Source organism: Bombina bombina, chromosome 4, assembly GCF_027579735.1.
Source record: "Bombina bombina isolate aBomBom1 chromosome 4, aBomBom1.pri, whole genome shotgun sequence".
Taxonomy (NCBI): domain Eukaryota; kingdom Metazoa; phylum Chordata; class Amphibia; order Anura; family Bombinatoridae; genus Bombina; species Bombina bombina.
Genome location: NC_069502.1, coordinates 887,474,925 through 887,500,073, shown reverse-complemented (window position 1 = coordinate 887,500,073; position 25,149 = coordinate 887,474,925). Strand labels below are relative to the sequence as shown.

General features: G+C 35.3%; 1 protein-coding gene across 2 annotated transcripts in view; it reads right to left on the bottom strand.

Annotated features, from left to right (window-relative positions):
* Nucleotides 1-24,940, bottom strand: part of STXBP5 (syntaxin binding protein 5) — a 1,442,716-nt gene extending 1,417,776 nt beyond the window's left edge. Inside the window, exon 1 of one of the 2 annotated variants that reach the window (XM_053711794.1) lies at nt 23,978-24,940. In XM_053711794.1, the coding sequence (XP_053567769.1) occupies nt 23,978-24,121 (144 nt within the window). In that variant the 5' untranslated portion in view covers nt 24,122-24,940. The remainder of the gene's footprint in view (nt 1-23,977) is intronic. The other variant, XM_053711795.1, reaches the window with a different exon arrangement.
* Between the last annotated feature and the right edge of the window lie 209 nt (nt 24,941-25,149).

Sequence of the window (25,149 nt, the reverse complement as noted above, 5' to 3'; positions counted from 1 at the left end):
AAGATCTTATCACAGATTCTTGTTTTTCCTCAAAACTGTGAATTTGTGTCTGCAGAGAGAACGCCTCTCTTCCACAACAAAAATGTTATCAAATAAAGAGTTGAGAAAAATATCTTAAAGGGATAGGAAAGTCAAAATAAAACTTGCATGACTCAGATAAAGACACTTTTAAATTAACTTCTATTTTCATATGTGCTTCGTTCTCTTGGTATCCCTTTTTGAAAAATAATAAGCACATATCCTACACTAGTGGGAGCTAGCTGCTGATTGTTGCCTGTACACATTTGTCTATTGTGATTGGCTAACCAGATATATTCAGCTAGCTGCCAGCGCTGTTCTTCAGCAAATGATAACAAGAGAATGAAGCAAATTTGATAATAGAAGTAAATTGAAAAAATGTTTAAAATTATATGTTCTATCCAAATCATGAAATCAAATTTTGGGGTTTCCTGTCCCTTTAATACTATTGTTTCTCTGCACAAATATGTACAGAGATTCAACCCATTAAGTTTCAAGAAGTAGTTCAATGTATAGAAGATAGTTTGGAGTGGAATAGATCTGCACAAGGAGCTACGTGTGAGGACGGAGAGGCAAGCGATAACAATGAAAGTGAAACTTCTAATGTTATTGCTTTAAATAAAACTATTTGTTATTATTAAGGTAATGACTATTTTTCCTCCTTTTAATAAAAAGTACAGCAGAGAGGTAGTCCAAATATGAATGATTAACCTTCTAAACTGGAGATAATTATTCTTGCAAGGTGAACTATCTGTATTTCTAATGGTATATAACCAAATCAGTCATTTTCTGACTTAACTGTAAAACTATTCTGAAAAATTAAAGCTTCCTCTGGCTGTAAATATTATTAAGAATTTAGCAACCAGCAAGAATGAGTCTATATAGAAAACAACAATTTAAATTGAGTCTTACTGACTAGTCATTTAAATTGTGATTTAACTAAAATCTACCCTAGTATCTATTAAATGTATAAAAAGCACAGAAGCTGACAAAAGTAAAAATAGTAAGGGGAAAATTAAATATTTTCTATAATATTTTTTTTATATATTTATACTCCTCCAACACTGTATGTATGTATGTATGTATGTATGTATGTATGTATGAAAACAGGTCTGCAATGTAATGCAGTAATAGACAGATTTCAAAATGGCAGCACCGATAACTATAAGGAGCCTGGTAATAACATCAATAGTATGCTTATAAAATGTATTTAGTGATTATTGCCCCTTTAAAGCCATATGTTTTCTTGGTGCAACTAAAAGACGATATTGCAAAAAGAAGTACATTTAAAAAGACAAAAAAAACAGAATAGAAAAATATTTCTGTGCTGAATGATAAAACCCTTTTTTGTTTTTATGCTTTGTGGCATAGGACTTCCACTGATGGAAATATGGGAGATTTTCTAATCAGCAACTGAGCTTTTATACCATCTTGGTTTTTGTTTTTTATTTCAATATGAATTTAGTTCAATTTACCTTTAACCTCGGTAAAGTTTGCTCTCTTTTGTCTACCCTATTGCAGCATATACTGTCAAAAATAGCCAATATCGGGGGAGTGTCTGAACTGAGATCTTACATGGTCGCATTTTCCCTGAGCTCCTACTGATCACTTGAAATCCGCCAGTGAAAAGAGAGATCCTACAGCACAAAACTATACCCATCTCTCTGAGAGGACAGACTGCCTAACAGCACTTGAATTTTGGAAAAATTTGTGCTGTATTTGTGAAGTTAGAGCCCGGCATCGGATGCAAGAGGCCTAGAGTGGCAGCTCATACATAGGACACGCCACCCTCCTCGAGTAATCAAGGGTATTTACCCTAATTGGGTACTTACTACTTAAAGGGATACTAACCCCACAATTTTTCCTTTAATAATTCAGATAGAGCATGCAATTTTAAGCAACTTTCTAATTTACTCCTATTATCAATTTTTATTTGTTCTCATGTTATCTTGATTTGAAAAAGCAGTAATAAAAGGTTAGGAGCCGGCCCATGTTTAGTTCAGCACCTTGGTAGAGCTTGCTGATTGGTTTGCTACATTTAGGCACAAATCAGCAAGTGCTACCCGGGTGCTGAACAAAAAATGGTCCAGCTCTAAAGCTTACAGTACTGCTTTTTTAAATCAAGATAGCATGAGAACAAAGAAAATTTGATAATAGAAGTAAATTAGAAAGGTGCTTAAAATCTCAGGCTCTATCTGAATCTTGAAAGAAAAAAATTGGGTTTAGTATCCCTTTAAGCTCGAAATATACACTCCTCTACTGAACTAAATTAGCTACTTAGCGCTTGAATGAGAGAAGATATCATTCAAAATGATGTCACTACTACCTAGCAAAAGTGGCTGCTGCGCAGGAAATAGGCCTGCAAACAGGTTATGACCGCAACATGGAAAGACTGGATCGCTGTTTTCAGAACTTGATCGCAAGAGCCCCATGGGGATTTTTTCATGCAAGCTTACCAACAGCGACAACAGGTTAACCGCTCCAGTGCTGCCATCGAGGCGGATTCTATGCTAGAAGTACCGGGGGTTGCTGACCCTCCAGTGGTGGCTACACGCACAATGAGTGTCTTACCTACTACTATGCAACCGACAAACCGCATGGCAGGAATCGAGAAAGAGGATCACTTTTGTTACATTAACACTGCTGATACAACGGCCAAGAAGCTGTCCGAACCCGGTTTGAGCCCCAGCATTATTGAAACTGAGCCGAGTACAACCAACGTAGCTCAGGAGCTACCAACATCAGATGGGATTACAATTAGAGCTGTATCTGCGTGGAAGCCCAGGGTGGACTCCTGCGCCGTCTTAAATACCAAGAAGATCATTAAATCATCTAGCTTTCATAAGCCAAAGATCCCTGGGCATCTATCCAACTGGCTGGGTCCCGTTGAAATGCTCCAATCTAAAAAGATGATAGCGGATGGTTGGTCGGGAACCTCAACATCACTAACTCGGCACCGCTTCCAAGTTTTTGGTGACCAGGACTGGGACATTGGGACGATGTTCATACCCCTGCAGGCTAAGTCTGGAAACTGAAGTTTAGCATAACCTTTCCCTTTGCACATAGAGTTAATTAGTCAGTGAAGAAGAGTTCTGAAGATGCCTTGAGTTGTTTAGCCATGTTTCAACTATTGTTACAAAACTCTTGATTTTATCTTATATTTAGTAACATTATTATTATTATAATAATAATAATAAGGGTTGGTTATAAAAGTCAATAATGATAATAATACTAATAATGTAGCAGACGTTCCTTTAGTGTCTCCTTATTAAATCAACCTACTTCCCACAGTTTGCGGCCGGAGCCGAGGAGAGGGTTAAATATATAATTGCAAATCTACAGGAACTGCCTTTGACTAATTATGTACAGTTTAGAGACACCGATGATAGTCAAACCATTATCCTTGTTTACTCTATTCTATGCTCTCTCTACAAACCGTGCTAATATACATTAAAGTGAAGGTAAAGTTTGGGCATTAAAGAATGATATTTAGAATCCTTTTACTGTCTTAAACCCAGTCGCTAAGTTTTTTTTTCAATAAATTTATTTTTTACATTATTTATATACTTATATTTTTATGCTCGTTGCCTTGCGATTCTCCTCCCACTCACCATTTCCGGCTTTGTTAGACAGTGACGTATAGAGCGGTCCCACCCGCTCTATACGTGTCTACTAGGCTCGTGCACATCGAGCATCTAACAACGGCGCATGCGCATCCTGACTTCACTCTCACCTTTGCGCATGCGTTAATCCCGGTCATCGGTTAACGTGGACGCGCTCGCTTTGCTAGTATGAACTAAAAAACTTAGGCATGCGCAGAATGAAACATCCACTGATTACGTCAATTGACGGCCGCCTAACGGCCAAAGAATCAATTGGATGTTTAGACAACGTGACCGTTGTTTGGGAAAAAAAAAAATATTACGGGTTGATTTTAAAATATCAGAATCGATGCAAAATATATCAAATATCTAAGGTAATATTGATATATAGAAATATTGATGAATGAACATAATGTTTATTTGGCTTGATATATTGATTGATTTATTGCACACCAGTTTAGTTTACCTTCACTTTAAATAACGCCTTGTATAATATATTTTTCACAATCTTGCATATTGGACACTGCTATTTACATAGTGCCCTTAATTACAATTGTGTTTTCTGTGGGGTTCAGTGGGGGGCCCCTTGGGAGACATCCTACATCATATATATATATATATATATATATATATATATATATATATATATATAAAATAAGGGTTCCTAAAATCACAGTGTTGCAGCTTCCATATGAATAGAAGGCACATCTCCTACAGCGCGATATAATAACTAATTTCCTTTACCTACCGAATATCTGAAAGTCCCCAAAACACTGAATAATTAAAAACATCCACCCAATAAATAACTTATCGATCACCTCCGTGATGGAGCATGGCTGTCCAAACTGTGCTCTTAGACTTAAAGGGACATGAAACCCACATTTTTTTCTTTCATGATTTGGAAAGAGCATACAATTATAAACAACTTTCTAATTTACTTCTATTATCTATTTTGCTTCATTCTCTTGATATTCTTTGCTGAAAAGAATATCTAGATATGCTTAGTAGCTGCTGATTGGTAGCTGCACATAGATGCCTCCTGTGATTGGTTCACTGTGTGCATTGCTATTTCTTCATTAAAGTCTATCTAAAGAATAAAGCAAATTAAGTAATAGAAGTAAATTGGAATGTTGTTTAAAATTATATTCTCTACCTTAATAATGAAAGAAAATGTTTGGGTATAGTGTCCTTTTAAAGGGACAATGAACCCAATTTTTTTTTTCTTTCATGATTCAGATAGGGCATGCAATTTTAAGCAACTTTCTAATTTACTCCTATTATCAATTTTTCTTCGTTCTCTTGCTTTCTTTATTTGAAAAAGAAGGCATCTAAGCTATTTTTTTGGTTCAGAACCATGGAAAGCACTTGTTTATTGGTGGGTGAATTTATCCACCAATCAGCAAGAACAACCAAGTGTGTTCACCAAAAAAGGGCCGGCATCTAAACTTACATTCTTGCATTTCAAATAAAGATACCAAGAGAATTAGGAAAATTTGATAATAGGAGTAAATTAGAAAGTTGGTTAAAATTGCATGCTCTATCTGAATCACAAAAGAAAGCATTTGGGTTCAGTGTCCCTTTAATCTGTTGCATATTACCCTTTTAAAGATGTTATAGGAGGTATACTTGAATATGCATAACTATACTAAAACGCTACTTAACCTTTCTCACATTAAGCAGCTCAACTTACCAATTTGTTGTTGATATTTCTCTTCTTTATATACCACAGTTATTTAATATATAGCGCTTAACTGCTATTGTTGTCATGTTTATATTCACTGAATGAGTACCTAGTTAGGGATTTTGCATCTTCTATCTTTAAACTGGAAAATCCACTCAGCATTGTTATTTTTAGAGATGCTATATTTTTGTCTATTTTATGTAATAGATGTTATAGATTAAATAAATACATTTTATAGTAACTATTATATTGTCACTTATGTTTTTCTCTACCTGCAGTTCATTCCTGAGCCAGTCAAGTAACCTATGTAAATGATGGGTCAGTTATGGAACTGAATTTATAAATTCCAGCCATTATTTACCTATGCTATGGATTATTTTTTACTACACCAAAACTGTCCAGACTGATAACATAATATCTAAGGCCTAGTTTCCATTGATATGGTAAATTTTGGAAACTTGTGGTAACATAAAAATTCTCCATAGACTTTAATGGAGATATTTTTTTTTTAATGATAAACATTTTCCATATACTTTAATGAAGATAAAATATTTTGATCACCAGGTTCCACAATTTGCCACCTCAATGGAAACTAGGCCATAGAATAATTTAGGCCTAGTTTCCATTGAGTTGGTAAAGTGTTGAAACTCGTGGTAACTTAAAACCATTTATCTCCATTAAAGTCTATGGAGATTTTTTATCACAAATTTTCACAATTTACCACTTCAATAGAAACTAGGCCTAAATAAGGCTTTGGGGCCGATATATTATATTTTTATAAATTTCAGCCATTATTTACCTATGCTATGGATTCTTTTCTACGACACCAAAACTGTCCAGACTGATAACATAACTAAGGTCTAGTTTCCATTGATATGGTAAAGTTTGGAAACTGGTGGTAACATACAAATTCTCCATAGACTTTAATGGAGATAAAAACACTGATTGGCCGTGAATGTGCAGGGGGCGGCATTGCACAAGCATTTCACTAGAAATGCTTATGCAATGATAAATGCCGACAGCGTATGCTGTCTGCATTTATCGAATAAATTGCCCCTAGTTTCGATTGAGGTGGTAAAGTTTGGAAACTGGTGGTAACATAAAAATTCTCCATAGACTTTAATGGAGATAAATGTTTTAACATCAGTTTGCAATCTTTACCACCCCAATGGAAACTAGACTTGTGTTGGGATTAGCCAGTGTCTAATTAAACCCCTCAATTAATCTGTAGACTTTTTGGCAAAGAAAAGATAATATTTATTTAAAAGAACATTACAGTAATATTTTATATACTGTATGCCTAGTATATATCAGCAATTGTGTGAAATATCTGAAAATAAAATAACAGCTTTACAAACATTAAAAGTGATGGTAAAGAATATATTCCTTAAAAAACATTAACGAAAGTAGAATTGCAGAATAAAAAGATAAGATTTAAAGCGCAGTAGAAACTGCTAAAGTGTAGAATAAAGGAAAGGGATAAAGATTAACAATTAATAATTGCTAGCAAATAGTAAGTAGTGAGTTTTGGACACAATTACTATAAGATACCCTATATTGCTAACCAAAGTATAATCGTTATAATTCACTCATAAATGATTATATCAGAGTTTGGGAGGGGGTGAAAGAACAAATATAGAAAATTATTATTATTAAAAAAAATAATTTTATATATATACATATATATATATATATATATATATATATATATATATATATATATATATATATATATATCTACTTAAAAGGGACACTGAACCCAATTTATTTATGATTCAGAGAGAACATGCAATTGTAAGCAACTTTCTAATTTACTCCTATTATCAATTTTTCTTCATTCTCTTGGTATCTTTATTTGAAAAGCAAGAATGTAAGTTTAGAGTAAATTATTCTACCAACGCCAGCCAGACCGGACAATCTTCCCCACTGGAACATCAGTGTGTTTGTTTGGAGATCACTGAACTCTTCACTCTGGATTGATTTGTAACATAGTGTGTTATTTTAATTGTATTAAATTTCTATATCAATTGTATTTTTTTTTTTTTGTGTATGCATATTTTTATGAAATCATAGTGGGTATCATTTTTCATGGATTTTATTTTGATATATTAAATAAGGCAACTTGTTAAGTAGAGTAATATACAGGTACAGTATATATAATTTTTTAATAATAATAATAATTTTCTATATTAGTTTGTTTTTTTCACCCCCTCCGAAATTCTGATATTATAATCATTTATGAGTGAATTATAACGATTATACTTTGGTTAGCAATATAGGGTATCTTATAGCAATTGTGTCCAAAACTCACTACTTACTATTTGCTATCAATTATTAATTGTGAATCTTTATCCCTTTTATTTATTCTACACTTTAGCAGTTACTAATGCACTTTTAAGCATCCTTTTGTTCTAATAGTACTTTGCCCTTTAGGGTTTGGGAGAGCCCTATTTTTGCTTAAGAGTTTGTGTAGTATATTTTTCTTGGCGCTGGTTATATTTATATTTTTAGAATAAAAAGATAATCAAATAGCATTTTAAATAAGCATTAGATTTTGTACTGGCAAATTTAAAAATATATTTCAATTTGCTGGTACTCTATATCACGTGACAACCATTAGCCAATCACAGACCCATAAAGTATACACTGAACTCTTGCACATGTCCAGTAGTAGATGGTGCCTCAGAAAGTGTGCATATAAATAAACTGCACAATTTGATAATGGAAGTAAATTATAAAGTCTCTAAAAACTGAATGCTCTATCTGAATCATCAAAGTTTATTTTTGACTTTAGTCTCACTTTAAATAGTGCCTTGTGCGTTTGTGTATGTCACATATAAATATACACATAAAAATCTGCACATTTGGTATGTATCTAATCTTCATTCATTTTAGCCAGTTAGCTGTAAATGTGAACCTGAGCACTGCTCTATGCAATTGTACCTAGAGCACTGGTTTTTCAAACCTGTCTTCAGACTACCCTAACAGGCCATATTGTGGGGATATCTGAACTGGAGCACAGGTGAAATAATCAGCTTATTAGTAAACATGGTTATTAAACTGCTCTCATCCAAGGTAATCCTGATAATCCAGCCTGTCAGGGAAGCATGAGGACAAGTTTGAAAACCATTGCTCTATAGTAAGTAGCTGGTTCAGCAATCTGTAGTATTTTGCAGCATACTTGGGTTACAGAATCCTTCCACCTTCTCTACAGAGTGTGGTGCAAGCACTTTTTCTGCTAAAGAATGCTGCATAAATAATGAATGGATACTTAAATATAGTTTCATTTTATTTGTTAAAAAGGTGACACTGCACAGTATTTCCCCCCATTAATGTGTTCCCAATGTCTTGGTATACCAGCTGTGGATTTATAAAAATTGCTCCTTTATGTTCTTGCATTTGAAATAGCCAAGTTTGTTCAACTAACCTAACAGCTATAATGAAAATGTGGCCTTTCTGTATAAATAGATGTATTAAATAAGCAAGTCTGCTATTACTACAGGCTCAGTCTATTTAAATGTACATGGTCTTAAGAACAATGGAAAGGGATTTCAATTAAAAAAAATAAAGGAGCAATTTCCCATATATTTAAATGTTCTGCAGCTGGTATATCAAGTCATTGAAAACATATGAAACCCCAATTTTGTCTTTCACGATTCATATAGAGCATAGAATTTTAAACAACTTTCCAATTTCATGACATTTTACAACACAGTGTTCCTTTTACTTATGTGGAATTCAATTTTGAGGTTTATCTTCCTTTAAAAGGTAGAAGGAAGTGATATATTAACCTTAAAGGGCCATAATACCCAAATGTTTAAACACTTGAAAGTGATGCAGCATAGCTGTAAAAAGCGGACTAGAAGCAGTGGTTCTCAACCAAAGTGACCTCAAGGCCCGGTAAATTTTAGCTGGACATGTCCAGGGCCCGGTAGTTTTATTTTATATATATATACAGGGATTTGTCCTATCAGTAACTAAGCAGTTCAGTGTGGGTTTAGTGGGGGCCCTGGAGTGTGGGGGTCCTGCCGAGGGTCTGTCGCTGTGAGGGCCATGGAGTGTGAGGTCTGGCCCTGGAGGTTGGGGGCCCTTTCTTTGGCCCTTAATGTTGGGGGTCCTGGCTCTGGATGTTGATGGGCCTGTTGGGGTTAGGGCAGGGAGGCTACCATGTTAATTTGCATAAATTTGAATACATTTGGGTCAGTGTGAGACAGTTTTCCTGGGGCCTTGATTGGTCTCAGTCTGCCCATTGTGTGCAGTGGGGGCATGACAGCTCAGGGCCCACCAGCAGGGCTATCACGGCCCGGTACTGGGCCACGGCCCGGCTGTTGAGAAACCAGGGACTAGAGAATATCTCCTGAACAACTCTATGTAAAAAAGAAAGATATTTTACCTCAAAAGTTCCTCAGTAGCCACCTCCCATTGTAAAGGATTTCTAAGCAGCATTTTAGTGTGTCTGTCCTGGGACAGCTGAAAGGATGAGCCTCATGAACTCTCATATTATTTCACCAATCAGGTAAAGGAAGCTTACTATGAAATCTCATGAGAGTTAAGTCAAATCTCATGAGATCACAGTAAGAGTTCATGACCTCAGCACTGCTGATGCTGATTGGCTGCTGTTCATTTCTTCATTTTTTTTTATTTTTACCTGCAGCTGGGAGCAGATGAAGTATAACTTTTTACACAGAACTTACTCTGGTTAGCTGAGGAGATTGTGAGGTAAAATATCTTCCTTTTTTACATAGAGATGCTCAGGTGATATTTTCCTGTCAGCTTTTTACAGTTACACAGCATCAGTTTCAAGTGATTTAGCATATGAGTATTATGTCCCTTTAACTTTAAAAATAAAATGCAATTTTAACAGGTTAAATACCTGCAAAATAATTAGCTCAGGGCAAAAGTCATACTCCCACAACACCCTGTGCTACTCCCGATAAGTATGCAGCTAGTGAATGAAGCGTACATAGGCCTGCTCAGCACTGTATTCTTATTAAAGGGACATTCTGACATTTTAACAAAATATAACATTTTGATTATGTTTTCTAAGTTAACCCCTTCAAAAGTACCCAAGAGCATCATATTGTTGCTCTTGAACAGGAATCAGCCAGGAAGTGTGGGACAATTACAATTTTCCCACAAAAGCAAAACAAGTTTAATGTCCTATTAACTGACCCTTTTACAGGGCTTATACACAACACACAAAAAATAATTTTATGTATAAACTAAAATGATCATGAAGAGATCAGAAAGTCAAAATTAAAGGACCAATTAATACAGTAGATTTTCAAGTTATGTCAATCTCCACTCCTCCTGTATCATGTGACAGCCATCAGCCAATCACAAAAGCATAAACTTATTTTCTGTGAATTCTTGCACATGCTCAGTAGGAGCCAGTGACTCAAAAAGTGTAAATATACTTTTTGACTGTGCACATTTCGTTAATGAAAGTAAATTGGAAAGTTTTTTTAAAATTGCTGCTCCATCTGAATCATGAAAGTTTGATTTGAGTGTCCCTTTAAACAATCATAGTTCAGATATTATCAAAATCACTTTGTACTCTTGGAATCCTTTGTTAATAAACATACCTAGGCTCAAGGGGCAGCTATGTACTTCTGGGAGCTAGCTGCTGACTGCTGGTTACCCACATATGCCTTTTGTCATTGGCTCACCAGATGTGTTCAGCAAGGTCTAGAGCCAAATTCAATTATGTGTTTAACCCCTTTGCAGGAGTTAAACATATAGTTATATGAAAGCAATAATGCAATAATAAAATGTGTAAAAGAAATGTATTTTGCACTTTTAGGTCCCTTTACATGACAGAGCATTTTTATTATATATTTATGTATTTATTTATGCACAATTACTTCTTTAAAAGGGACATTTAGCTCAACACATTTATAGCATCCAAATGAAAGAGCACTATTTAAAAAGGGACATTGTACACTAGATTTTTCTTTTCAGAAATGTTTTGTAGAGGATCCATTTCTATAGCCCATCTGGGAGCGTTTTTGTAACAATGTATAGTTTTGCTTATTTTTTATTTTTTTAACAACATTGTGCTGATTTTCAGACTCCTGACCAAGCCCCAAATTATCAGATGCAGACCCAGGTAAACAGATTCCAGTTAGTTTAATTGGTCTTTTCATATGCAGGGGAGGGGGGAGTGTCTTCTCTTTCTGCTTTTTCAGCCTCTTTCACTTGGTGTCCCAGCCTAACTTCATCAACATTGTTAAACTCTCTGCCAATCCCTTCACTGGCTTCCTCTTGCCTCCAGCAAAATTCTCACTCTGACATACAAAGCCCTCAACTGCACTGCTCCCCCCTATATCTCAGACCTTGTCTCCAGATACTCTCCCGTCCCCTTCGCTCTGCTCATGACCTCCTACTCTCCTCCTCTCTTGTTACCTCCTCACACTCCCGTTTACAGGACTTCTCCAGACTGGCTCCCATCTTATGGAACTCTCTGCCTCGCTCCACAAGACTCTCCCCTAGTTTTGAAAGCTTCAAGCGCTCCCTAAAGACTCTACTGTTCAGGGATGCAGACTATCTACACTAACCTTTCTTTATACCAGTTCCTCTCCTCCATTGCTATCCCCTGAACCCCTTTAGCATGTAAGCCTAAGAGCCCAGATGTTTGTAGATCACCTTAAGAGCTGACTACAACAGTGCGACTCTTGGCAGGGCCCTCTACCCGTTTGATCCATGTAAAAGTTTTGTTGTACTCCGCATTTGTTTATAGCGCTGCGGAATCTGTTGGCGCTCTACAAATAACAAATAATAATAATAATAAACTGGTAGCTTATAAGTAAGTTTTTAAAAGGTTTTATACTGGATTTTTAGATCAGTATCTGTGCATATTCGTCTTTATATTAGTGTCTATTACATGCAGTTATATGAAAATGGGTGTATACTGTCCCTTTAAACATGATAAATATAAATAGGAGGAAAACTCCTAGTCCCCACAAAGTCATAAGTCAAAGGTCCTTTTTCATCACAGAAGCATTTAAAAAAAAAATATATATATGTTAATATAAACAAAATGCCCTCAGATACAACAAATTAAATATGCCCCTAAACATCTTGTAATTACAAGATATATCTGCTGTCTTGCTATACAGCAACAGCAACATAACAGCCAAGTCTAAACATTTTTAAAATAAATTAACATCTTGTTTGCTGCAATTGTTTTTTTAATAGCCAAACTCCACCCATCACTTGCCTTATTTTGAGTAACCAATCCGGGCTTAAATCTAAAACTTACAAGATTAGAGTTGGTCATGTTAGTATAAAATCTACTGTTTTGCAGTTATCTGTTGAAGTCATTTAGGGAAAGCTATGAAGCAGGGTTAGCATGAAATCAACAGGGTGCATTTCCATTTCTGAGAATAAAAATAAAATAAAAAAATTCAGAGCTCAATTACATGAGAAGAGGGCAAAATAAAGAATGCAACTATATTGCAAAGTTGTTTCACTTTGCATACCTAAAGAATTTATAATAAATCGTATGGTGTGTTAACGGTCGCTTTGAACACATAACAAAAGAAGGATTTAATTTAAAAATTAAAATGTGCTAACGAAAAAGCACATTTTAATCTTAAACGGATATATGACCCAATTTATTTATTTTTGATATTCAGAGACAATACATTGCTAAAAAAAAATCCAATTTACTTCTATTATCAAATTTGCTTAGCTCTCATGGTATTCAGAGTTGAAGCGATACCTAGGTAGTTAACAAGTAGGGATGGGCGAATGCTGAAAGTGCTGTGGACATTCAGTTTGCCCAATTGACTGTTGATAAGAAAAATAATAAAATTCGGAAATCAAATGTTATTTTTGGCTTTCAAAATGTTACTTTCGTTTTCAAACGTTCATAATTAGATTGAATATCCAAAAATACTGTATAAACATTTTAGCAAACTACTACCATATCGTCCTGCAGAAACAAGCACGCTTCTGAGCTTACCTCACTAATTTTCAACAAAGGATACAAAAAGAACCCCCCAAAAAAATAATTGATAATGAAAGAAAATTAAAAGTGGTTTAAAGCGACATGCTCTATGTAAATCATGAAAGAAAAAAAATGGGTTTCATGTCCCTTTAACAAAAAAAAAAATTAAATAACAAATGAAATGCAGTTTTTAGGATGCATCAAGCTGGTGAAATTCTGTGCTCAATACACTGTAATAGCAGCAAACATGCTTCTCCAATTAGCTGACATAATGGTAAAGATTTGTAGAGGGGTATCAGTTTTCCCTTGGCTGCAGTTTGAAGATACCTCCCCTCCACCTTCTCATTAACGTTTGGTGCACTGAAAAATAAAATGCAGCTCTTCAAAAAAAATATATATATATATAAAAACAGAAAAGAAGCGTTCTTGGTTCAGTTTCTAGTGAAAAAGCTGCAAGGCTGTCGGTATCAATTTTGTGAATGTAGTGTAGCTGAAATAAACAAATCAAGGGATTATAAAAAGGTATTTATAGCGAAGCATTGAGAAATAGCGTGACAAAGGTCTCTAAAGGGACCAAAACACCAGATTTCCTCCAATACAGCTGGTTTTTTTCATTATCTACTAAAGGAGCCTGACATTCTCTGTGAAATAACACATATTAAACATAGCTTAAATGCCTTGAACATATATATTGTGATTAACAAAACATGTAAACATTGTAGCATGCTTATTTAATAAAATCAACACTTCTGATTATCTGTGCATACACTTTTCAGTAACCAATTAACAACATTTTATAATATATATATATATATATATATATATATATATATATATATATATATATATATATATATATATATATATATACACACACACACATACACATACACACAAATATATATATATTTATTTATTACATACATACACATACAATATATATATACATATATATATATATATATATATATATATATATACATACATACACACACACACATATATTTTATTTTATTTATTTATTACATACATACACATATATACACACACACACACACATATACATATATATATATATATATATATATATACACACACACATACATATATCTCTCTCATACATACACATATACATGCACAAATATACAATATATACATACTCAGGGCTCAAAATGTCAAGTCCTAAGCTACTAGCCAGGCCAAAATGTCATTTGCCAATTCTGATCCCTTCTGATACATTTAGCCACCAATTAGCAAGCGCTACCCAAGTGCTTAACCAAAAAATGGCCTGAATCCTAAGCTTACATTCCTTCTTTTTAAAATAAAGATACCAAGAGAACGACGCTAAATTGACAATAGGAGTAAATTAGAAAGTGGCTTAAAATGGCATGCTCTATCTGAATCGTGAAAGAAAAAAATTGGGGTTTTATATCCCTTTAAAGAGCCGTTACTTCACACAGCCTATATCTGGTAGAAACAGCACAATACTGCAGTGGTGCGTCTCATCAGTAGGGATTAGGTATCTTTTTAAAACTGAAAGTAGAATAGATACAATAAAATATAGAGGCATATACTAGAAATGTACATTTTTGGCATTTATTTGGGAAACACTCTGTGTAAATCCAGATCTTTATGTGTTACATTTAGAAACAAATAAATCCAGCACTAAAAAAAGCCAAATGCCGAATACGAAAAAATAGGATCTTCTACAGTTCACTAAATAAAATGTAGGAGGGAAATCATTTTCTTATGGACAATGATGAAGAAACACAAGGACAAAGCATCATTGGAGTGGATCAAGGACAAAAAAAGATGGATATCGTACCTGAAGTCCAAAAAAATTCCCATTGAGAGTATTTGGCACTATTTATAAACTGTGGTCCATAAGCTAGCTATAAGTGACCTGAACAGACTGGAGCAAATCTACCAAAAAGATTAGATCAAAATTATTCTAATAGAATTTATTAACGTTCAATGTCCCCTTAACCTCAGTACAGTTTAGTCTCCTTGTCTACCATATCTCAAGATATACTGTCCAAAATAACGGTGAAAAAATGTCAAAATGAACTGAGACAAGAGGCGGCTTTTAAGGTTGTATAAATTAGCATATGAGCCTAACTAGGCTTAGTTTTCAACAAAGAATACCATGAGAACAAAGCAAATTTGTTGATAAAAGTAAAATTGGAAAAGTTGTTTAAAATTGCATGCCCTATCTGTATCATGAAAGTTTAATTTTGACCTGACTGTCCCTTTAAGCAGCCAATAAGGATGCAGTCCCCAGGACTTGCAAGAGAGGGTGCATCTGGCATGTGCAGTACAGTCACTTTATTTACCTTCTCAGATTAGGAAGTTTACTATGATATCTCATAAGATTTCAGTAAAATCCCACAAGACCACAGTCATGTGTGACATCAGCACCAATGAAGCTGATTGGTTCTTTTTTTTTATTGTACATGTGAAAGTAAAAATAGTAGCTATGGGTCACAGAGCACTTACTCTGGTGAGCTGAGGAAATTGTGAGATAAAATATCTTTTTTACATAAGGATGTTCATGTGATCATTTCTTGTCACCTTTTTACAGTTATGCTGCATCACTTACAAGTGATTTATCATATGACTATAATGTCCTTTTTTAACTTTTTTTGTGCAGGAATTACATAGATCTATGCAAGAAATAGTACAATAATAATGTGCTCTAACACACTACAGCTTTTTCTTTCTTGCACTTTTTTGTCCCTTTAAATATTTTACGGCAGTGGATGCTTCAAGTGCTACATAATTTGGCTGCACTTTACAAATAAATAATAACAATTAAGGGGACCAGAAAATACAGTAGATTTGCATAATAAACAAATATAGAATAAAAAAAAAGACAATGCAATAGCACAAAGAGGCCTATTTATGAAATGTCTGTCGGACCTGATCCGACAGTGCGGATCAGGTCCGACAGACATAGCTGAATGCGGAGAGCAATACGCTCTCCGTATTCAGCATTGCACCAGCAATAGATAGGCCCCATAGTCTGAACTTTAACTGAGCAGTAGATTTGTTTTCTGAACATTTTCAGTTATGTCTATTTTCACTCCCCCTATATCATGTGACAGCCATCAGCCAATCAAAAATACATATATACATATATTTTGCAAGTTCTTGCACATGCTCAGTAGGAGCCAGTGACTCAAAAAGTGTAAATATAAAAAGACTGTGCACATTTTGTTAGTTAATGGAACTAAATTGGAAAGTTGTTAAAAATTGAATGCTCTATTTGAATCATGAAAGTTTAATCTTGACTTGAGTGTCTCTTTAAGAACTAAATACGTAAGTAATGATGTGCTTCTATTAATCTGACTTAAAAATATTTCTCCAACATAAAAACAATGTCATGACGCAACAATGATTGTCACATCCTAATAGCGAGCAAGCACTATTGCTCAAAAATACTAATTTCTTTGGATTTCTTTCCCTCACTCTATATGTTCTCCCCAGGACCTTTTTTAATGGATCCAACACCCAGCTAAAATGTTAGCAAAAATAAGCTAAAATCAGCCAATATTAAAATTAGGAATGAGCATTCGGATCCTTTGTGAGGATGCGAATGCGAAAGTAGGCGGCCACTCATGCTGTTCGGATCTTTACATAGCTGGATTGATTTGCCAAGATCTTAGTGTGGTGATCTTTCACTAGACTCAATCTGGCTACAAAAAGATCCAAACAGCACAAGAATCCGCCTACTTCCGCACAAAAGATCTGAATACAAATCTCTAATTAAAATGTTTCAATGTTTTTTGCTCAAATTACCATTAAATAAATTTATGTTAAAACATGCAATTCATTTGTGCTTTGTGTAGCAGAAAATGGTATAATATTAGAAAGTAATAAACTGCCCCCACCCAGCTAATTTAGAACGCCACCCCGGTTGTCAAACTTTTCAGTGGAAAACACTGTATATACTAACATCCTTGTCTGGCCTCTAAAAATGGATTTCAGTCTGCTCAATATACTTGCTGGATACAAAGTTAGTTCTTAAAAGAACTTCATCCGAGCGTCAATATTTTTATTAGGAAAAACAAACAAACAATTCAATGTACTATCTATGACAAAATTGGACAAGGCCTGAATTTGTTTGCAAGCCTCTATATATGCATATAATTAAAAAAAATGTTTTTAATATAATTGAGGAACACAACATTATATGTCAATGACAGATTATGTTCATATGCTCACATTATACCCTAAAAAATATCAGCAATGACTCGCGTATAAATGATCTGCTACAACTATGTCAGAAATCATTAGAAATTCTAGCCTTGCCTACTTTTGCTAAACCTAGGTGCAGAGAAAAAGTAACTATAGGCAAGGCTATTATGCTACATTTCCCAACAACAAAATACATTTTGAACTCCATTATTGTTAGCAGTAGAGCTTAGCATAACCAAACATATTCCTTGCACTAAATAAATGCTAAATAAATAAAAAATTAAGCACTTCTCTTGTACGTGCACATTCTAACCACAAACAATCATGGAACAGTTTCAATAAAATATACAAACATCTACAATATTCATAATTCTCGAATGTAAATAGTAGCAATTCAAGGGTCATAAAAATTGCATGGGTCGACAAATTTGTTAAAAATCTAGGATATATATATATATTTTTTTTTACAAAAATAGAGTTTTTCAGTGCTATAAATAGTCTAAATACAATATCATGTTCCATTTACCGACTAATTGAGAAACTAACTCATGATAGTCTCCTGACAGAAGTTTTCTACCATACTCCAAGGGAAAAGAGGAGTATTCTCATTGAACCAACTACTCCGGAGGTCTCTCCCTCATAAATGCAGCCACTTATCTCATATTGATTGAGGAATTTTCAAGTAAGTGGGACCTAAGCGGAATTTGAACCTTAAATTTTAAAATTGGAATCCATAAATTTGTAGAATGGGACTGTGCATTTTGATCCTTATATTGTATCACATGATATTGTATTTAGACTACCTATAGCACTGAAAAAAACTTTTTGGCTGATATAGGCGTATCTAGATACAGGATATATACCCTCTGAGTATCTATAGAGCAAAGGGTGTGCAGCCTGTCACTAGTGGGCTTTCTACTTTTATATAATATAATATAATATATATATATAATAAATACCACCACCTTGGCCATCTCATAACAGATAATATTTGTAATCTTCATGCAACTCTTATTTTCACAGTAGGGTGCTGCAAATTGCAGATTGAAAACAAATTTGCTTTTCTTAAAGTTACGTAGCACAATATATCAATGAGTACTGGCAAATAACAAAATAATAAATTGAGATATAGACTGATTATATAGTTGGAATGTCTTCAGGAAGCATTTAAAAAGAAGAAAGATTAGGGGAAAGCGCTCCAGAGGGTAGGGGCTGCACGACAAAAGTCCTGCAGTCTAGCATGGGAAGAGGTGATAGTAGAAGATGCAAGGAGCAGGTCATTGTTAGATCTTAGTGGGTGGGCTGGAGTATTCTTGTTGATTAGAGAGGATAGGTAGTGGGGAGCGGCATTGGTGAGAGCTTTGTATGTAAGGGTGAGAATTTTGAATTTAATTCTGCTGTGAATGGGGAGCCAATGAAGGGACTTGCAGAGAGGTGCAGCAGATACAGAGTGACGGGAAAGGTGGATCAGCCTGGCAGAGGCATTTAGGATGGATTGAAGGGGGGGAGTGGTGGGAAAGAGGAAGGCCAGTAAGTAGGTTATTGCAGTAATCAAGTCGGGAAATAAGGGAGTGGATTTTTTGCTTTGTGGTGTTAGCACTCAGAAAAATGGGGAATCTTGGAAATATTGCGTAGGTGGTTGCGGCAGGATGAAGAAAGCGATTGGATGTGGGGGATGAAGGATAGATTTGAGTCAAGTGTAACTCAGAGGCAGCAGACTTTGGGCGATGGGGAGATGGTGATGCCATTGACAGGGATAGAAAAAAGTCAGAAGTCCAAATAAGTTGCACTCTCTGGATTTTAGTTTCAATTAAATTTAATGTGTAAACGTTTTCAGGGTGTTCAGGAAGGGGTGAACACCCTAAAACTTTTACACATTAAATATCATTAAAACTTAAATCCAGAGAGTGCAACTATTATTTAGAAGTATATAAACACATTATAAAACAATAACACTACAAAAGTTGGGTTTCTATTTCACAGCTGCAAGGCCTATAAAAGGATCCAGCAACACCAAGCATAATTTGGGAAGTGGAGGTACCTATGGGTGTCTTTGTGGACTCTAAGCCAGGGCGCCAGGGCCTAATTTTAAGAAGCCAGTGGCTCTCTGGCACTAGGTTTCTCAAGCCCTGCTCAAATATGTTAAAAGAATGTTATTATTAAAAAATTGTTTGCGTATAACTATATGTTTAACCCCAGTCAATGACAAGAGGCATATGTATGTAGCCACTATTCACCAGCTAGCTCCCAGAAGCATGCCGCTGCTCCTGGAACTACCTATGTATGTTTTTCAACAAAGGTTTTTAAAAGAACAAAGTAAAATTGATAACTGGAAAGTCTATTAAAATGACCATACTCTATCTGAACCTTGAGTTTCATTTTGACTTTCATCCTCCTTTAGCAGTACAATCCATGAACACCAAAAACTTAAAGGGATATGAAACCTAAAAATTCTCTTTTATGATTCAAACAGAGCATGCGATATTAAAGGACCAGTAAACAAAGATTTGCATAATCAACAAATGCAAGATAACAAGACAATACAATAGCATTTACTCTGAATTTCAAATGAGTAGTAGATTTTTTTCTGACAAATTTCAGTTATGTATATTTCCACTCCCCCTGTACCATGTGATAGCAATCAGCCAATCACAAATGCATAGACGTATAGTCTGTAAATTCTTGCACATGCTCAGTAGGAGCTAGTGATTCAAAAAGTGTAAATATAAAAGAATGTGCACTTTTTTTAATGGAAGTTAATTGGAAAGTTGTTTAAAATTACATGCTGTATCTGAATCATGAAAATGTAATTTGACCTGAGTGTCCCTTTAAACAACTTTGTAATTTATTTCTATTACCAATTGTTCTTTGTTCTCTTGGTATCTTTTGTTGAAAAGCAGGGACGTATGCTTAGGAGCTGGACCATTTCTGGATCACTATATGGCAGCAGTTTTGCATGAATGTTATCTATTTGCAACATCACTAGATAGCAGCACTATTTCCTGTCATGTAGTGCTCCAGATACCTACCTAGATATCTCTTCAACACAGAATATCATGAAACTACCAGATTTACACAAGATATTTTTCCCCAAAGTAATAAAAAAATATATTGCTAAAATTTGTATTACTGATAAATATCAACTATAGACCAAACCAAGGAGGAACAGTACAGTATATATTGGCCCATAATGTGGGCGTTTTTTTTTAGTTATCCCAAAAAACATATAAAAAAAAAAAAACTCCTGAAAGTAGGTAATTGTGAACTTGATTAAAGGGACACTGAACCCAATTTTTTTTTTTCTTATGTGATTCAGATAGAGCATGCAATTTTAAACAACTTTCTAATTAACTCCTACTACCTATCAATTTTTCTTCGTTCTCTTGCTATCTATATTTGAAAAAGAAGGCACCTAAGCTATTTTTTTGGTTCAGAACCATGGAAAGCACTTGTTTATTGGTAGGTGAATTTATCCACCAATCAGCAAGAACAACACAGTGTGTTCACCAAAAATGGGCCGGCATCTGAACTTACATTCTTGCATTTCAATTAAAAATGCCATTGGAATGAAAAGAATTTGATAATAGGAGTAAATTTGAAAGTTGCTTAAAATTGTATGCTCTATCTGAATCACGATAGAAAAAAATTGGGTTCAGTGTCCCTTTAATGTTACATAATTATAAATATCTACTTTTTTATTGTAGTATGTTTGGCCTCTCTTTAAAGGGACACTAAACCCAAAATCTTTCTTTCATGATTCAGATAGAACATACAAATTTAAACATTACAATTTACTTCTATTATTTATTTTGCTTCATTTTTTAGATATCCTTATTTGAAGAAAAAGCAATGCACATGGGTGAGCCAATCACATGAGGCTTCTATGTGCAGCAACCAATCAGCAGCTACTGAGCTTATCTAGATATGCTTTTCAGCAAAGAATATCAAGAGAATAAAACAAATTAGATAATAGAAGTAAATTAGAAAGATGTTTAAAAATGCATTATCTTTCTAAATCATGAAAGAAAAAATGTGGGTATCATGGCCCTTTAAGAGCCATAAAAGTCAAAAATAAACTTTTATGATTCAAATAAATTGTGCAGTTTAAAAAGAGAGATTTTTCAATTTTCTTGTGTTATCAAATTTACTTTGTTCTCATTGGTATCCTTTGCTCGAAAGATCAACATTGCAGCTAACTGGCGATTGGTAAATAGATGTGTTCAGCATTGCTGGTCTGGAGCTGACTTAAGGGTTTAAACCCTTAATTGCAGGCATGAAACAGTGCAATCATAAAATGTTCTAACACTTTAGAGCATTTTCTTTCCCTTTAAAGCGACATGAAATCCTTTTCTTTTTTGTTTCAGATAGAGAAAACAATTTTACAATTTAACAGTTAACTTCTATTATGAAATGTGCTTTGTTCTCTTGCTATCCTTTGCTGAAGGAGAAGCAATGCAATATTGGAAGCCAGCTACGCACATCTGGTGAACCAATGACAAAAGGCATATACTGTATGTGCAAACACAAATCAGCATCTAGCTCCCAGTAGTGCATCGATACTCCTGAGCCTTCCTAGGTATGCTTTTCAACAACGATAGCAAGAGAATGAAGCCAGCTTGATAATAGAAGTAAATTGGAAAGTTGTTTAAAACTGCACATTCTTTCAGAATATTAAATGAAAAAAAAAATTGGTTTCATGTCCATTTACCCTGTTTGTTACGTGTCCTTAAAGTGATAGTCTAGTTAAAATTAAATTTTCATGATTCAGCTAGAGCAGGCAATTTTAAGCAACTTTCTAATTTACTCCTATTATCAATTTTTCTTTGTTCTCTTGGTATCTTTATTTGAAAAAGTAAGAATAGGAGCCAGCCCATTTTTGGTTCAGCACCTGGGCAGTGCTTGCTGATTGGTGGCTACGTTTAGACACCAATCAGAAAGGGCTGCCTAGGTGCTGAACCAAAAATGGGCTGGCTCCTATTCTTACTTTTTCAAATAAAGATACCAAGAGAACAAAGAAAATTTGATAATTTGAATCATGAAAGTTTAAATTTTAACTAGACTATTCCCTTTAAGGTATTTTTGGCCAAAAGCGGTGAGGCTCACTATTACAACCTGCCTCATTCCAGGAGGTATCAGGCTATAGCATGGTCTAACCGCAGTCTGCGCTATTTAACCCCTTCAATTGAAAATGTCAGCCAACGTACAGGGTATGTCAGCTGTCATTAAAGGGTTAAGTTATAGATGAAGACCATTTAAAACACTGCCAAGCATACACACAATGTAAACTTGAAATACAAAAGATAGGCCACAAGTGTTTGTGTTTACAAGGCATTGTACATAAACATAGACATTAACTAATAACATATATTCATTGTCTGTGGGGTGTGCTTCTTGTGTCATGACATGTCAAATCATATCCCACCACTTGCTTGCTAAAATATTAACCATCAAAAGTTAAATTCAACATAAAGTCTCTAACCTTAACAATAAATATCTATTTAACAATATATATCCTAAACAAGAACAGCACATTGGATGATTAGAATAAATTCTGCCCATACAAATGAATCTGTACATTTATTCCTCTTGGTGCAGGGGTTCTTGGTAGAGAAGAGGTTATCATCATGAGACAGAGGAGGGAGAGAGCAAGAAGTAGCCTTGACAACAGCTGACATTATTGCAATCAGAATGGGGAAATTGACAAGAGGAGGAGAGAGATATAGAGTGAAAGGGGGGGGGGGGCAAGGTGGGGGGAGCCTGATCTCAGCAAACACAACCCAAAAAGAATTATAAATGGTGCAGAGCTTTCCCAGATGCCCTTCAAGGCACACGAGGACAAGATGATCCGTAATAGCAAGATAAATATAGGAGGCAACTGAACATAACATTATATATAACATGTATGAATATATATATATATATATATACATACATATACACATACACACACATACATTATATCATTCTGGTACTGGTGGACTGGATGAGCATATCCAATAAAATCCCAACTACAACCTGTGTGACATGTTTCATAATATACCTACTATACATGTGCAGTATAGTACAGTATATAAACACATATCTACAGTGGTACACAAGGACTCCTTAACAAATATCTAAATATTGTTCATAGTTTTTGTACATTAAAGCATACTACCCAATGCTGTTTGCATTACCATGTATACATTTATATAGCAGATGCATATATGTATTGTACATATTTCAATACCTACCAAATATGCACATTCATGTGATGGCCTATGCAAGAACTGATGTACTATTGTATGATTGCTGGCTGATGGGGATTGTTTACTATACCAATTCATTTGCAAGATCTCATATGTCTATGTGAGATATATATATATATATATATATATATATATATATATATATATATATATATATATATATATATGGCATGATACACTGTTGGTCTAAATTTACTTGCACTACAGATACATGGTGGGGGTGGCTTGTTGCAGAAGATGATGACAATGCTAATAATAAATAGTACTCATGCCAATTCACCTTGCAGAGCTGGAAGTGCTCGGACTGTAGGGTCTCCGGGATATCCACCTCCCTGTTCCCAGGCTGGGATGAAGAAGACGATGAAGAGGAGGAGGAGGCGGCGGTCAGGCCGTCCAGCACCTTCCTGATGTTAAATTTCTTCATGGTCACCGCTTCCCTTCTCTGCCTCTTCTTCCACCACCTTCTCCTCCACCTCCTCCCCCAGATCCCTCTCTTCTCTCACCCCCCACCTTTCCGTCCCCTCTCTTCCTCCTACCTCTCTTTCTTTTGCTTTTTTTTTAACCCCTTCCTCTGCCCGATGGGCAACCCTCACTCAAGGATCGTCCTGGCCCCAAGGGCTGGGGGAGGAGAAGGGGGGCTTGCAGGTGATCTGGAGAGCTAGAGGCGGTGTATGGATAGGAGGAACAGATAGGAAGGTGGAGGAGGGAAAAAAAGCTTGAATTTATCGCGTTGTCCAGATAAAAATGATTGCTATCATCCAGTCAGCAAAAAAATAAAAGGCAATACAGATGAAATAAATGCAGGTAGATTAAAAGGGTGTTAAAAATCAGCCAATAATCCACGACAGTTCTTTGTTTTTAATGCATCCATCGAATATTGCTAGCAGATCTGCCCCTTATAATGGGGAGGGGACATGCAGGTGCCCCACTGCCCAGGCTTGTGCACAGATGTGAGTAGCCTGTGTATTTGTATATGTGAGTATCCCTGCCTCTAGTCTCTGCTGCACTGGAAGTGACAGCAGCCTGCCACAAGCTTCTCTTCCCTCCCCTTCCTTCCTCTCTCTGTCTCTCTTTTCTTTATCCCTCCCCTTCCCTCACTGTCACATTTCCATGATTCTGCTCAGTCCCGCAGACTCCATGTTTTGGCTTCACCTATTCCTGTCATGTCACTTTTTTATTAATTGTTTTACCCCCTAATACAAGTCGTCAGACTGCTTACTATTTCTACCCCCTAATATCCTGGATCTTTCAACATCCAGCACCGCCCCGCCTATGTTCTGTGACTGTCTACGGTACCTCCCATCTCCCTCCTGTGTAGTTTGCTGACCTACTCCCTCCTCTTTTCTCAAGTACCTCCTCTCCTATAGCAATTCTGCAATGTTCTTACGTCCTTTTTGGTCTTGCGTTTTATGTCTGTTGCATTACACATCTGTGTTTATAGACATTTTCATT